The sequence below is a fragment of the Lepisosteus platostomus genome, chromosome 11, assembly GCF_059453375.1.
Source record: "Lepisosteus platostomus isolate fLepPlt1 chromosome 11, fLepPlt1.hap1, whole genome shotgun sequence".
NCBI classification, from domain to species: domain Eukaryota; kingdom Metazoa; phylum Chordata; class Actinopteri; order Semionotiformes; family Lepisosteidae; genus Lepisosteus; species Lepisosteus platostomus.
This window is the reverse complement of record NC_142621.1, coordinates 45,429,859-45,445,864: the sequence shown is the minus strand read 5'-3', so window position 1 is coordinate 45,445,864 and position 16,006 is coordinate 45,429,859. Positions and strand designations below refer to the sequence as shown.

Genomic DNA, 16,006 nt, shown 5'->3' with positions numbered 1-16,006 from the left:
GCATGCTACGCCAAGTCTTGTGCATCTCCAGTGGCTTTTATTAGTCTGATTATGTGATCGTACATATCAGAGTATGATCTGTGTAGGATCTCAGATGCAAACTTTGGCTCACCATCATACACGCAACAGGAATTTAAATGTGCACTAATTTTAATGGCACATGAAATGTCACATTTGGTTTACGTTGTCATTTTGTAAGGGAGTCATTAGCATTTATGAAAAAAAAACTATTATATGTGATGAAGGTGGGGGCATCAAATGCAGGAGTCTGTTAATTCAAAGCTTTTTTAAATCAATAATAATAATAATAATAATTGCTTACACTTATATAGCGCTTTTCTGGACACTCCACTCAAAGCACTTTACAGGTAATGGGGTCTCCCCTCCACCACCACCAGTGTGCAGCCCCACCTGGATGATGCAACAGCAGCCATAGTGCGCCAGAACACTCACCACACACCAGCAATCAGTGGGGAGGAGAGCAGGGTAATGAAGCCAGTTTATAGATGGGGATTATTAGGAGGCCATGATTGGTAAGGGCCAATGGGAAATTTGGCCAGGATGCCGGGGTTACACCCCTACCCCAAGGTGTCAATTCAAATCAAAAGGTTGAATTGACACCTTGGCATTAGATTTTACAGAGCAGCATATTTTCAAGAACTAGGTGAGAAAGGAAAATGAATCCAGATAGCATCTTATAACCATGGCCAACAGGGTTATATTCGGTCACAGCACAGGTTTCAAGGGCTGATAGAAAGCAGCCTGTCTCCAGTCCAGGAGGGCTGGATTCCTGCGGGATTTAGGAATGGTTTTTAATCAAGAACTGGTTAAGACCGAAGCTAAACAAGTAATTTGACATCTTCTCCAAATAACTTGTTCATTATGAATGAGTAATTAACAGCGGAATTGTAGTGAAAACCATAGGACCCTCCCACCCCTGAGGACTTGAATTGTCTATTCTTGTTTGAGTGTCACATTTACTAAAAAGCAGAGGGCACTAGCTCACACACACACAATTTACATTTTATCTCCAGTCTGATACAAATTACCGTTGAGTTCACATAAAATGCATATGAAGTGGCTGAGTGACTTTACACAGCAGAAGAAGAAGCTCATTTAGCTCATTTTGTGCTGCTCTGCAGGTGTGTGTGGGGTGCATCTTTTGTTTTGTTTTTCCACTCCTCTAACAGTTTTTTTTTCACCTCGGGAGGCAGACAGCTCTTTAGCGCTGAAACAGATGATCAGGGATGAATGGTAGGAAAAGGAAGCTGGGACCACTAGAAAAGCAGCATGTATTTCCTGATCTTGGTTTGGAGCTGCACCTTCTCTCCATCTGCCTGCACTGCCGCTCAAAAACGCCACATAAACGTGCTCACCACGTGCTCACCACTTCAGACAGCATCAGTCCACTTTGCCCAACTTCAAAGGCTGTGGCCTGGAGAGGACTCACGGTCGACGCGTGTATTGATTATGTACCAGTCCCATAAGCGACCCATAAGCCGCAAACTTGAATTCTGTTTTGTAGCTAAAGATCCAGGGAGCGTGGGTAAATCAATGAAGAATTCCCCATGAGCTTAATGCCTTTAAACAACAGGGCTTGTTGCCGCATTGTTTAAGCCCCTTTGTTTCCTAAAGCTACCATAAGCTCATTCTCATTATAGAAGAAACAGGCTGTTTATAGCCGAGAGGAAAGCCATAGGAATATCTGCAACCATATCAATCAAAACGCCACAATACAATGTACTCCTTGCAGAATTCTCAAGCAGTTTCTCGACCCTTTTTGGTCACACACAATAGTTTGGATCCTGGTCAGCACCTGCTTCCTTAACAGAATGGGAGACTGATCTTCCTGTTTGGTGGTTTTGGAAATTTGATCACGCTAAGAGCAAGGGGATAATATGATGCAGAAATTATGTAAATGCCCGGCAGAGTACACATTGCAACACCATCGGCAATAATGCAACATTGTCTCAGACGTTAAAAGGCCTTCGGAGTGAGAATAGATTATTCCATGTGTTCTTTGCTGTGCGAGGGGTAGCTTGAAGCAAATGGCTTGTTTTGTATTCTAACTCCCAGAAACCAAAAGCCAGGCACCATTCAGGATTGAAGCATCAAATCTGAGCTGCCAGATCAAGACACCGACTTTTTCCGAGTTCTGTCAAGTGAAGATCTAGGGCAGCCTCTGTCTCAGGAGTGTGTTCTTGGCGTTAACCAGCGCCGCTGTGAAGTGGATTATGAGTTTACTTGGTTGAATCCGTGTCATTCTTTGGAGCTGACGTGGTGGTTTAATTATAAATTTTGTCTTAAATTTTAATCTGGAGAAAGGCCTGATCTCCTTGTTTCTCTCATCTCTCTGCATCAAAGGTATGTTTGCCTTTCCTTATCAGTTGTTTCTATTCTTTCAACTTTGAGGGCCGCATTTTAACATTGTGGTTTTATTGTGAAGTTAAACGCCACTTAATTTCATAATTCCAGTTATAAACATTGGTTTGTTTTGTACTAGCAATGGTATCCAACGCTGTCTAACTGAGGACCTAATATTAATATGAAAGCAACAGAAACCGAGACTACAGCAGTACATTCAGCACTGATGTCACATTCACAGGGACTGCAATGTAAAAGATATGCACTCTCATTCCAATTAGCATTTAACCAAAATTAAAATATATTTTCTGATGTCATTGAAATCATACAGTAGCGCAATGATTTTTAGATGATTGCATTTTCTGAAAGCAGTTAAATAATGGAAAGTTCGTTACCAGTGGATCTTGGAATTTAAATATAGTTGCAGCACCTATTATAACACCAATTTCAAGATGTAAAAGACACTGGCTATCACAGAATACATCCTGAAAGTTTATACATAATAATTCCGCCTGATGTCAGAGACAAGCAGAAGCTCATTCTTGGTGCTGAGGGCTGTTCAGCAGTGTGGAAGACAAGGACACTGGGATAGGTTGGTGTCAGCTGTCTTTCCTTATTGCAAAACCTTCAAATGTGGAACTAAACTTGTTGACATTAGAAAGGAAATGCACACATCCCCTTATGAAAGGGAATGATTTCATGATTTCAACATTTTACAGCCAAAATAAGAAGTGTGCAAAATGTTGTTTTTTGTCAGTCTGAAATATATATTTTTTTTTGTGAGGGGGGAATGAGGAGAAAACAGCTTTTAGCAGATTCCAAATTGACATTCCCGTGTTAGCACCTCCAATTAATCATTTAAGATAGTTCTTTCTGTCTCTCACATAGAAACCTCAGTGTGTAACACCCTCATAGAGCATTCGTTTCCCAGCATTTGGTGCAGACCAGGCACTTATCTCTGCCCGTCGTAGTTACAGCTTCAGTGACTGTCCTAGTGACAGCGCTGTAGTCATTGACTTTTCCTTCTGTCATGTTCTCAGTTTAGGTCTGGTGAGATCCAATACTCTGTCTGACATAAATGTAGGGCTTTCAGAAGTTCAGTCAAGAATGTTTTTTTTCTTCCTTCTGAGTAGTTTTTTAAATAATTTAAAACCATGCTTCACAATTATAGTTTTCAGGAGATGGAACAACCAAGCTAATGCCCTCTTTATACATCAAATTCATTCCAACCAGTGATCGACTGTCACACATCATGTATCCTCACTGCAACTGCTTGTCATATATTCTATATCATCTTGTCACACAGAAGCTTGCTCAGGCATGATCTACATACATATGTTTCAAAGTCAGTGAAGCTGAAGTCTGTTTTCCAGTGCTAGCTAACACTGCATTGATCTGTTGAAGTGTATACAGGATAGAGCACACCTCTGTATATTTGCAAGTCAAGACTTCAGCAGAAGGCATTTGGTATTCAAATCGGGGACAAATCCAAAATGTTATTTCAAGCTGTTTTGTTTTTGTTTCCATTCCCTTGCTGTAAACAGTGGAATAATTGTGAATGGAGTCGGTTCATTCCCTGCAGAGGTATACATTTCCTGCTTGCTGTGCCAAGTGCTGTTAATGTAAAAGATCCCTTCTCATTGCGCTGAACTGCATGACCTTCAGTTCTCATCCGCCATTCATTAGCATGCAAGGTAATAGTCTGCTTTACCTCTGCAGCTGCAAACTGAGGACATTTCCTGTCTTTTTCTGAAACCCACATGTGTAAAAATAGTGAAAACTTCATTCACGAGCAGCCCCCCAGTACAGTATACGGTAGGGCATAGAGGAGCTGAAATGTCAGTATGTATAAGATTCAGTGCCTTCTGTGTAAGAACATTTGTTTATATGTTACTGTTAGTAAGAAACGGATTAGTTCCCTTTTCATTGAAGATAGAAGTTATGTTTCTGAAACAGCTGAGCAAGTAATACCTCTGAAAACACTGATAGGAATCAGTGAAAAGGGGCTGGCTTTAATGTGCTCAGTGTCAAGAGAGAGCTGCATGAAGCCAAACTGACGTAATAAAGCTAGTCTCTTACTCATAGCCTCTGAACTTCTAAACCCAAGTTTTCTAAAAAACACACATTGCATGTGTTACTTTATTCTGTGTGCCGAAAGGTTGGAAAAGACTTTATTATGTTGCAGAAATTGAAAATTTCTAAAAAAGAGGATGTATTAAGAGCCCAACCCACTTACCCTACATTGACATCCTATATGACGTACAGAAGATTTCAGCTGTTCAGCTCACTGTGCACCATGAATTATGGGTATGAATATTGATTATCTCTTTGTCCGATTGCAACACTACAAGAGAAGGAACTGTCGCATCTTGTTATTCTGCTTTTTAAGTTCTGTCTTCTGCGATTTGATAAAGAGTAATCTAGTCTACTGGTCTTAACTCCCATTCTAACCTCTACAGCTTATCATTTTAGGTCTTTGTCTAAATGTATTTGTGCCACTGCTTAGAGTTAGCTATGTCACTCTGATAAATCCTAATAAAAAATCTATGTGTTTATTAATTGTGGCTTTATACAAGAAGATGAAAGAAAGTCTTTGTTTCTGTAACATTCTTCTCACACAATGTGAACAAAAAGTTTTTTCCACCTCATTTTCATTCTCTAAAAATATGTAAAACATTTTAAAGTATTTTAAAAATAAAACACTATACTTTTTCTGGTGTTTTTTAGCAGAACAAAAGCATGCAAATGGCCTGGCCAGTTCCTTTTACACTGCTCTGCTATGCAAATTTTGCCAGAATTTGTCATACAATCATATCAGCGAGTTCCAGTTTAGAAACTGCTTGGCTTGTTTGACTAATATCTTCTCCTGGGCAACAGCAAGGTGAACGAACATGTCCATGTAATGATCCAATTTAAGCAACACTCCTCCTCCTGTTTGCTGTGGCTTCTACACGCCAGGCTTTCTTAAATGTGTTCCAATTCTGTGGGCTATGTATCTCGCTTTTTTAGAGGAGAAACAGACAAAGACAAAAATACATTTTCTATTTCAAAAACTTAAAACGTTAAAGCAAATCGAGCTGGAAACACATAAATATTCTGTACTGACCACCCCTCCAGTCCAGAATACATTTGCAAGGAGTTCTGGAGAGTGCTGAAGGTCTTGAAAATCTGAATTAACAACTGGGTTCCCCAAAATGATAAGTAACACTTAATCCCATGTGCTTGCATTCACATCTGTAAACACAGTCCATGGCCTTCAGTTCAGAAATGCTGTTTAGGTCAACAGTAACTGGCATTGAAGCAGGCATTGTGGGCTTTCTCTTTTCTCTGAGTGGGTAGGCAACTAAAACAAGCCCTCATGAAACTGACCGAGCTGGGGTTCCCCTGTGGTTGCTTAGAAATCCCAGGTCTGCTACGTGAGTCAGTTCTTACACCCTAGTCATATTCCCTGTCTAAGATTTGCACTTGCCCCACTTCTATGCTGAGAATACAAAGCAAACGTGTCATGTGGTCCATTTGTATTTATATTTTTAAAAGACCTGAAATTGCAGGAAAGTGGTAGGCTCTCAAGGTGGAACGAATAACTGGTTAATGGTTAGGAAACAGATTACAGATGGGGGAACTGGGGTAGTGAAATTAATTAATTAATGGCGTTCCTCCCTGTACTAGGACCACTGATCGTTCTAATGTATAACAATCTACTAGTTAACTTCTCAGTTTTTCAGATCGGCTTAAACTTGAAGGATTAAGAAAAATCTGGGGAGCTGCAAAGGATATTCAGAAAGATTTAGACTGAATTCAAGACTGGGCAAACACCTGAAAGATGAATTTTAATGTAGATAAGTTCAGTGTATTCCGTGCAGGATGTAAAATATGCATTTTAAGTACCGATGGGAAGCACCAACCTTGGAGAAGTTGCTTATGAAAATGACTTAATCTAGACTCTATAGCAATAAAAAGCAATAAAAATGCAACCCAGCTCACTTCTTCAGAACCAACAGTGAAACGCAAAGCATGGAGCAGAAGTGAAAACTATGGGGCAGTGCATTCAGAAGTGAAACCAGGAGGCATTCGTTTACACTCAGGCTTGGGAGGGTCTGAAACAGCTATCTTATTGAAGCCGGTGCCCTGGCGTGTTTCAAGAAATGTCTGGATGTGGTCCCTGGGTCAGACAGATCCTCACAATCAATCCTGTCAGGTGTGGCCGAATGGCCTCGTTGTGTGTGCATTGATACTCCTGTTCTTCAGCAGGGCAGGTGTACATCTGTCTGTATCCACACCCTGTGTTTGTGTGTGGCTGCGGGCGGACTTGACCCGGGTTTGAGGCAGAGGTTCGTGTTGTTGTTCATTTGTGTTTTCTCCTTTTTAATACTTGCACGTTCGGAAGCATCAGCTTAGACTACCTGACGGATAGGGGAGATGTGACACTCTAGATGTCCCTGAGCGAGTGATAATTACGCCGTCAGATATTCATGTCAGCTGTCAGTTTTAGAAGTGTTACCTTCCATCTCTATCTGTGACATGTTTGTGGGCCATTTGAGTTAGGGACTGTCCACTAGAATAGGAAGGTGGGCGGCATGATTACATTTGTAATAAAGTACCAGTGCCGCCCGCTGTGAAACTAAACTGGTTGTAAATTAATTGCTAATTACTTGAAGACCCGAAACTCTTCACGTCATTCTCAGTGTGGCAAACAGCCCTTTATCCCAGCCATATGCTGCATGTCTCAAGTGAAATTTTTATCTGTTATGCTTTTCATGGGGGGTGGCATGGTGGCACAGTGCTGCCTCACAGTGCTGGGGCCCTGGGTTCAATTCCTGAGAAACTATCTGCATGGAGTTTGTATGTTCCCCCTGTGATTGGAAGGATTTCCTTAGCGCACTCTGGTTTCCTCTCACAGTCCAAAGACTTACAGCACTGGGAGGTTAATTGGCTTCTATGAAAACTGGCCCTGGTGTGAGTTTGTGCGTATCTGTGTCTGTGTGTGCCCTGCAATGGACAGGCATCCTGTCCAGGGTGTATCCTGCCTTGCACCTGTTGCTTGCCAGAACAGGCTCCCCTCGACCCTGAATTGGACAAAGCTGTTAAAAATGGATGGTTAAGAACACACTTACAACTGTCCATTTTGACAGGATTGTCTTTCTAGTTGTAGAAAGACATATTGTCATACTGGAAAATCATACTGTTCTTAAGGCTTGAGTTTCCTAAGGAAAGTGTTTCACAAATCACATATGCGATTCCGTGAGTGTAATTGTTTCTTCAGATTACATCAGCTCCGTCATTTCCTCAGTAAGTCATTAAGGACTCTGTGACACAGAAAACTTACGGTGACTTCCAGCAGTCATCCAGAAAAGTGAAGTTATTGAGTTGGAGCAGACAATTTAAAAAACACCACTCTTTTTGTTGTCTGAAGCATTTTAAGGGCTCAGTTTTGACCTTTGTTTTTAATGGTTAACCTTCCCTTACCTGAGTAATGTCAGAGAGAAAATAAATTGAGCCCGTCCTTCACAATATAGCTGCAAAATGCCATGTTTGCATTTTTTTCCAGAATTTCAGAATGATCATGAGGCATTCATTGCGCAGTGTTTTCCGTTTTCCAAGCTCAGTACTGTAGTGTTGACACACTGTGCTGGTTCTGGACTACGATGAAAGCAGGAAGCCATGAGGAGATAGCGAAACCTGACATAAGACCAGAGTTGCCTAAAATGACCATCGGACTTTACAGCTCATGTGCTTGTGATCACATCTGTAAATGCTGTCAATGGTAATTTTCAGACAAATGACACAATATACTTAGGTCATCAGTAAAACTGGAGAAGTAGGTGGTAACACTAGATTTCATAAAAGTTTGTTTTGACACTGACAAGCACCAAAAAAGCACCTTAGTAGATAATAAAGAAATGTCCTCTGATCATTTTGACTTAGATTAAATCAATATTTTACTTACTTATACCACCACCTTTAACTCCTTGCAAATATATCATTACTTTCCTTCCCAAGAAGAATCACTGGGTTTGGTGTGCATTCCTAATGGCACTTTTCCAATGATGACAAACTAAAAGCAACAGAATCTCTTTTCCAAAAAAACCAAGAAGACTCATGTCAGCTAATCTCCAACCCAACGCTGGTGGAGCGGTACCACTTGGGGAAACTCAGTCATGGTCAGCTAGCGACATGATGACATTTCTCAGGTTCGAGCTGTACTGGTGCTTAACCTGCTTAACCTGACTGGCTGAGCCAGCTGATGGACCCTGGCCGTCCTGCAGTACGAATGGTATAAACACTGATGATCCAGTAAGTCCTACCCATGGGAGACAGAGAAGCTACTCTGCTCTAAAGCTGCATAATAAATTGCTTTAAAAAAGTAGTGAACACCCATAGAAGAGTTACAGTTTCACAATGAAGCAGTTGTGGAGGTTTGCTGCCTTTGAGCTATTCTGTTTGTTTTTTGGCTATTAATTTAGTTATTGCAGGCTTCTGCTTTGGGTTTTTGTTTTGTTTTTCTCCTAAAGGGGGAGAATGCAATGCCAAAAACAACAACGTGCCAATGCAGTGCCACTGCGGTGCCAATAACAAGTACAAACAGCCTTTGTGAATTCCCTGTAATTCCCCACAGCTGTTCTTCTCAGAACAGCATCAAATGGTTTTAAAGCGAAACGTTTCTAAATGCCAGCGTAAATGATGTCTTTCCTAGGCGATGAATTAAGATGCAGCATACCTCGTGCACAGAGGACCGCATCCATCATGCCTTAGAGAGATGCCTTCACAGACTCAGCCAGTCCTCCTCTGCGGACACTTGGAGCGGTAAGTGCATCAGCCATTCTGCAGGATCTTTAGTGACGAGAAGCAGGACTTGACAGAACAGAATATTCTCAGATGACATATGACATAAACAGACTATGCCAGTGTTATATTGCACTTCAAAGTGGTTGTTAAATGAACCCATTGATTGTTTTTAATGAGCTGAACAAAATGATGAAATTTAACAGATTGGCTGAAAGGAAGTTGTTCCAGAAGCCACATAGAAGCCGAAGAGCTGTAGGTATATAGCTTAGAGAGAAGGTGGGTTTCAATGGGGGCTGCACCCCACACACAAACTGAACACTGTACAGGGTATTGATCTCTAGAGAAATGTCAAAGGGTTAATTATGAATGGATGTGAATTAAGCTTAGTCATCAACACAGGCCTTCCCAAACATTACAGCCTACTTTGTTCTACAAAACATCACTCTTAATGAGCTTTTATATTACACTGCCAAGGAGAAGTCGGACAAATGTTCCAAAAACAGCCACACAAGCGAAACTAAACTAAATCTATTTTGCAACTTACCCTGTAGAGATGACAAAAACATAGCCAGTGGATTACAGCAACAATAAAAATAGGCAAAGAAAAACAGATTGCGAAATGTGCAGTTGAGTGTTCCCAGTTTGGAGTGATAAAAGTATTAAACAAGTTCTGAAGAATGATTACACCGGTAAAAGGTTTTCATTGCTAAAGACTAAATTGTCACATTGCTCTGCATGTCTAGAGAAATGTATGTGTAGAAATAAGACAAGGAAATCGAAAGAACTGGGTCATCAAAACCCTGCAATGGGTATAGTCAAGGGTGAGCATGCTGTATATTATTATTCTATTGATCAAACATCCTTACAAGTCCTAGAAATATTCCCTTACTGTAAACCTCAGTTTGATTCTATATGATCTAAATCCTGTCACAAATTTCAAGCTTTTGAAGGCAGATTGTGCACTAGCTAGATTGGTAAGGGGACTTCACTCATAGCATCTTTCCCAGGCGATACAATTCCTGGCTGCAGCCCTGGGCAGAATAACTCAGCCTGAAGCAGCAGGAATACTTGTTGATACGCCCATGTCCTTGACAATGCACCTTTAACAAACCGGGGGATTTTTCATGCATTTGCATGGCCTTCCAGTAAAGCAGCAGCAAGAAGAAAGCCTGCCTTGTGTGCTGGTGTAAACATGTCCAAGGCATGGCACGGATATTAACATCATCCAGCTCTCTGCACCTTCTCCACCCATACGAACAGTCGTCATAAATACATGTGTGAAATGCACGCATGCACTTTCATTGGTCGGAAGTGGTTCTCAGATAATTCTCAGATTACCAGTAAATTAAAAGTTTGGTAAAAAATATTTAATGAATTGCATACACAGTTTAAAAGACATTTTTTTCTTTTTTATAATATGCTTGAACTGGGAGCTACTGTACTACTGCCCCCTGTTTTCAAAAGATATTAGCCAAATGTCACTTATTCTTGTAAGGGGAGCCCCAGATGTAAGTACAGATGGTGTTAATGATTAGCTAATATTATTATTTTGCAGTTTGGAAAAACAGCAACATCATATAATCATCAGACTGCAGCTTTCAGCACATTGAGCTGTTTTACTCTTCTTTAAGATTACGACTGAACTGTCAAGAAAAGATCAAACCTTTTTATATTTAAAATGCATCTTTATATCTCATTACATAATGCATATATAAAATGCATGTTCAAATTCTGTTATATATATATACATCTTTATATTCATTATACTCTGTGGCAGTCTGCTATGGTCATACTCCACATTTCGTTCTGCTAGAAACAGAAATGTTGTTACACAGAACTCTACACGTTCCTAAAGCATGAGGCTGATGTTGTTGTCACCTTTGCAAAACGAAAAGTAAAAAAATAAATTTGTGAAGATGAAAGACACTTTTTTAAAACAACAGGAAGGCACTTTGAGACTGCTGGGAGAGGAGATGCAGAGAGATTAAGCAGAGAAGGGAAGCAACAGATTGTTATTGAGTAAATTGCAAAGGTATGTGTTATAAACAGGTTTTTACACACTAGGTGTGTTTTCGAAATATTATCATTTTCTTTTCTAACTTGAAAACAAAAGATTATTACTGCAATAGTTATGCATTGCAGCGAAACAAGCCTGCAGTGGTTGTTTACAAGTAAGTGTTTTTTTCAGTTCTTGGTTTTAAAGTCTCATGCATTTTATCTTGTAAGAATCTGATGTACGTATTCAAAATGGAGTTCATGCTTGTGATCATGCTTGTCTTCTGTTAGATTTGAATTGGCTTCTACAGTCTTCTGATAGAAGGCTTGGAATGATATACATTACAGCTCAACTGTTCAGCTGTGAAATGTTAAAAGTTTTAAGAGTAGACGATAGCATTCTAAGACAAAATGCAAACGCTGATAGTTGAAGGCTTTTTTCATGTTTATTTATAGTTTATAGCTTAGCACTGAAAATTAATATAATTCTAAAAACATATAGGGTTTCAGAGTCTACAAAACCATGCTCAGGATATGACATGCTCTGTTAACCTGTCCATTTCTTTGTATCAGGAGCAAAGAAACTAGCAGGTCCAGAGTTTTATCAAGGGGCCATAGAATACCAGCACTGCCAACTGCAAATGCCAGCGAGCATTTCATAATATTCATCTCCTGCTCAGTTTTACAGAACTTGGTCTTGAATTGCATGACAATTCTTGTCTAAATGTTTAAATAAAAAACCTGCCTTATTTCAAGAACAAGCTGGATGAGGAGCTCAGATCAATTAGCTACTGACGAACAGACAGGCGAGGTGTGCCGAATGTCTTGCGCACGGACAGATGTGTGTTTGAGAATGTGTGTATCCAGATGCTCTGTCTCACATGCTTTCTCTTCGGCCTGTCCAGCCGGGCTGTGCATGAATCGCTGGAGCCTGGAGGAGCTGGTGAATCGAGACCCCGAGAACTTCCTCATCCTCCTTCAGCAGATACTGAAGAAAACCAGAGAGGTGAGAGCCACACAAGCACAGGGCCCCCTCCCCAGCACGCTGTTCACTACTGCCTGGCCATGGCCGGGTCTGGAGCTGTCCCCCACCCCCAGTTTCTCTGACACGGTTTTCACAGTAGGTCACTATTGCAGCTCTTTTGGTGTATTTCCTAGCCTTAAAGAAACGCCAGCAGACATATCACCCTGCAGCTCACAATTGGCAGCCCACTGGCAGCCACAATTGGCAGCTCACAATAGGCAGCCTGGCCAGTACCCAGATTGGAGACCTCCTGGGAAAAGGTTGCTACTGGGAGAGGTGTTAGGGGCCAGTAGGGGGCGCTCACACTGCAGTCTGTGTGGGTCCTAATTTCCCAGTATTGTGGTGGGGACACTATACTGTAAAAAGGAACCGTCCTACAGATGAGGCATAAAACCGAGGTCCTGACTCTCATTAAAAATCCCAGGGCGTTTTACGAAAAGAGTAGGGGTGTTACCCCAGGGTCTTGGCCAAATTTCCCCCTGGCCTTTACCAGTCATGGCCTCCTAATAATCCCCATCTCTGAACTGGCTTCATCACTCTTCTCTCCTCCCCACTGAGTCCTGGTGTGTGGTGAGAGTACTGGCGCACTCTGGCTATTGCACATTGGTTGTGATGGAGAGGAGTCACCACTACTCTTAAAGCGCTTTGAGTGGAGTGGGCCCTTTCAGACAGCACAGCTTCTGAAGCTTTTATTAGTTTAAAAGCTTGCGTAAACTCTCAGTGTTAACCCTTTTCTTTAAGGTAAACTTTAAAGTCATGGCAGCTGTGCTGCACCTCGTGAAACGCTGATGACCCCCTGCTCCCGTGTCTTTCCAGGTGCAGGAGCAATGCGAGTACATCCTGGTTGCCCCGTTGGCTCTGATGTTTTTCTCCACAGCCTTACAGGTGAGGGCATTCAGTCTGCTTCCACATGCCTCACAGGGTCGCACATACCCTCTCAGGCAAAGACCATGGACACTGCCTTTGCGAGAGTCTGATGACAGCAGAGTTCTGCTTCTTTCAGACAAACCTCACCAAGAATGAACTTATTTACTTATTAAGGCCTCGTTAATCACAGTTTTGCTGTGTAAAACTCCCTTTCTGGATGGGAAGTGGGTTGGACCTGACATGGGGGAAGTATGTTGTTGCACTACCCTTGTTTTCAGTAACATTTCTGGAAACCAAGTTGATCTTTTTCACTACCTCTTCACCTACCAACCATTTCTTGAAAGAAGGCAGGGTGTCTGACAGTACCTGAATCAGATGCTGTTCTGTACCTCAGGGCTGTGCTCCCCCAGCCACTCGAATGCTGTTGCCCTGCGAAACACTGACTGTGCTCCTCGTCTTCCCAGACTCCTTACTTCCCCCCGCACTGCGACCTGCTGAGGGAGGCCTGCGAGGTGTACCACAGCTTCCTGACCTGGCCCGAGCCGTACTGCAGCGTGTGCCGAGACCTCCTCACATTCATCCACCAGGAGCTGAAGGCCCCAGGTACTCTCCGAGCCACCTGCGAGTCTGTCTGTAGGGCGCGCTTTAAACAGATGAGAGAGTTTTGCGGAAATGTGGGTGGCCTGCCCCTGTTTGTCTCCCCCATGGGGTCTGCCTCCAGTTTCCTGCACACTGGAGAGACCCCCGTTTGTTTGACCTCTATGAGCTCAGTAGGGGTCCTTGCACTTGCGTTACCTCTGGCCTGGGTGCTGTGTGATCTCTGCCTAACCCACTTCTGGGTCCATGAGCAGGACAACTCCTCTCTGCATTCCCAGGCACTTGCAGGAACAGGGGACTGAGGGCAACACAGCTATTTACAGGTGCTTGTGAGTCTTCCGGCTGCTTGACAGTCACACTGAATGAAAGCTCAGGGGCAGGCAGGTCGCCATGGAGGATCAGACCCCTGGTCCTGCACTCCAAAGGGAAGCACTTCATGGCCAGAAGGTCCCCTGGCAAGACAGAACAACATTGCCTCAGTCACAGGCACATACAGGGGCACATCCAATATAATATATGAGCGATTTTAACAACTGCTTTTCCAATGCTGCCCTTTCTAAAAATGTATTTCTATTGGCCATCAATGGTCCATTTAAAAATAAGAATAAAAAAATTCTACAGGGCACTATACCACCACCTAATGACAAAAAAGAATCACAACAGTTCTTGGTAAATCTTCAGTTATTAGCTGTTTGCCTGTGTTGCAGGCTCTGATCAATGCTCCTTGGCAAACAATTATCTTAATTTAGCTACCAAAATCAAACATTTGTAAACATTGATTAAAATGTATCATATTTTAATTAAAAAGGCCAATGATGTTATTTTATCCAACAGTGCTGCCTCCAAAACATGATATCAGACTTGAGGAACATCTATAATATGTCACTTTTACAGTTATGCAGGTCTGTAAAGGGATTGAGTTTTCCTAGTAGAGAGTTAACATGTACAAAGCAAACAAACATTGCTCTCTTTATTCAGATTGGAGAACTGGGCCTTTTCGGTCATAGTTTCATTCATTAGAGAGGTAGGCTGTCAGATGGATGTGGTTTTTATGAATAAGCTAGAAACAAAGTGGAAGTAAAAGATATCTCATTTACCTTCCGATGTAATTTTTTTTTTTAAAGCTAGGAGTTCCTCTTTTTTGATTGCTGGTTTGCATCCCTGTTTTCATGTTGAAATTATATTTGACACAAGTGAGCTTGTAAAAGCTCAATAAAAAGAGCATTGAGGGACGGGTGAGATGAAATCAGTGCCATCACACCAGGCTGCCTCTGAGGCACGATCTGCCCTCAAGTCAAGGCCGAACATCTGTTCAAGTAGAGCTGTGTTCGAGCAAGAATCACTTGAAGATAGATCAGAATCAGATCTCCCCTGAGTCAATGAGATTCGACACAAATCAGTTTGTGCCTTCAAGCAACAGCAAAAGAAATGAACAGACAGTGTTTGGCCTCCTAGTTCACTGGAATCTTTACACCCTTTACTAACCCCTCTCCGATCAGTGTTACAGGTTTAATTTATTTTTTTATTTCCACAGGGATTTCCTATCACAGGCTTGTAAGAGAAGAGCAAGGATTAGCCACTGACAATCAGCAATCCAAGACCATGTAAGTAGACACAGAAGGAAAGTCTGTGTTAAAATGGGTTTGGGACAGCCTCTCTCCAGCTAATCCATTAATTTGCAAGGGAATAATTCAGCAAGGTCCCGGGGTATAGATCGTTCAACACAAAGCTGGTTTGCAAAGTTTCATTGTAAAAAGAAAAACAAAGAAATTTACAGTGTTTACAGAGTGCTCATCATGACCTTATTCTGTTCTTATCTGATAAATCTACTCTACTCTTGCTGGATAGTGGATGAGTGATTCTGGGAGTTGATCTCTTTTTGAGTTTTGAGTTTTGGCACATCTGTTGTTCTCTTGAATAAGACACATCATCCTGACTGCAACAACGAAAGGCCCTAGTGTATAACTATGAGTCACTTTAAACACAAGTACGAGTCTTACACCAGGGTGGTCATCCAATGGTCTGGGGGAGGAACAATGCAGCAACAGTTTTGCCCTTAAATTGTGAAGTTTCAAAAACAAAATAATTTAGTTTTGTCCCGCTGAAGTGGGTAATGTGTTCAATTAAGCTGTTTAGGAATCACCTGACATGAAAATGCAGATTCCAAGGATCACAACAGGCTATTCTTGACTTAACTGAACCAAGGAACTTATTAAATTGATCAAAACTCACATGTGTTCCAGCCTGAACACATAAGGGTGACATCTGAGACCTGCTGAAGGGTGGCACTTCTGGACCAGGGCCTGGCTACCCCTGTCTCATGCTTTCAGTTCCAGATCCTAATTCCCCACTCACACCTAACCTTTAAATGAC

General features: G+C 41.8%; 1 protein-coding gene across 4 annotated transcripts in view; it reads left to right on the top strand.

Moving 5' to 3' along the window:
• The window catches only part of pik3r5 (phosphoinositide-3-kinase, regulatory subunit 5), a 36,437-nt gene that overhangs the window by 6,899 nt on the left and 13,532 nt on the right, over nucleotides 1-16,006 (top strand). Inside the window, exons 1-6 of one of the 4 annotated variants that reach the window (XM_088600002.1) lie at nucleotides 1,927-2,364; nucleotides 9,059-9,168; nucleotides 12,051-12,151; nucleotides 12,986-13,054; nucleotides 13,501-13,639; nucleotides 15,168-15,237. In XM_088600002.1, coding sequence (XP_088456128.1) covers nucleotides 9,072-9,168; nucleotides 12,051-12,151; nucleotides 12,986-13,054; nucleotides 13,501-13,639; nucleotides 15,168-15,237 — 476 coding nt within the window. In that variant the 5' untranslated portion in view covers nucleotides 1,927-2,364; nucleotides 9,059-9,071. The other 3 variants (XM_088600001.1, XM_088600004.1, XM_088600003.1) reach the window with 3 other exon arrangements.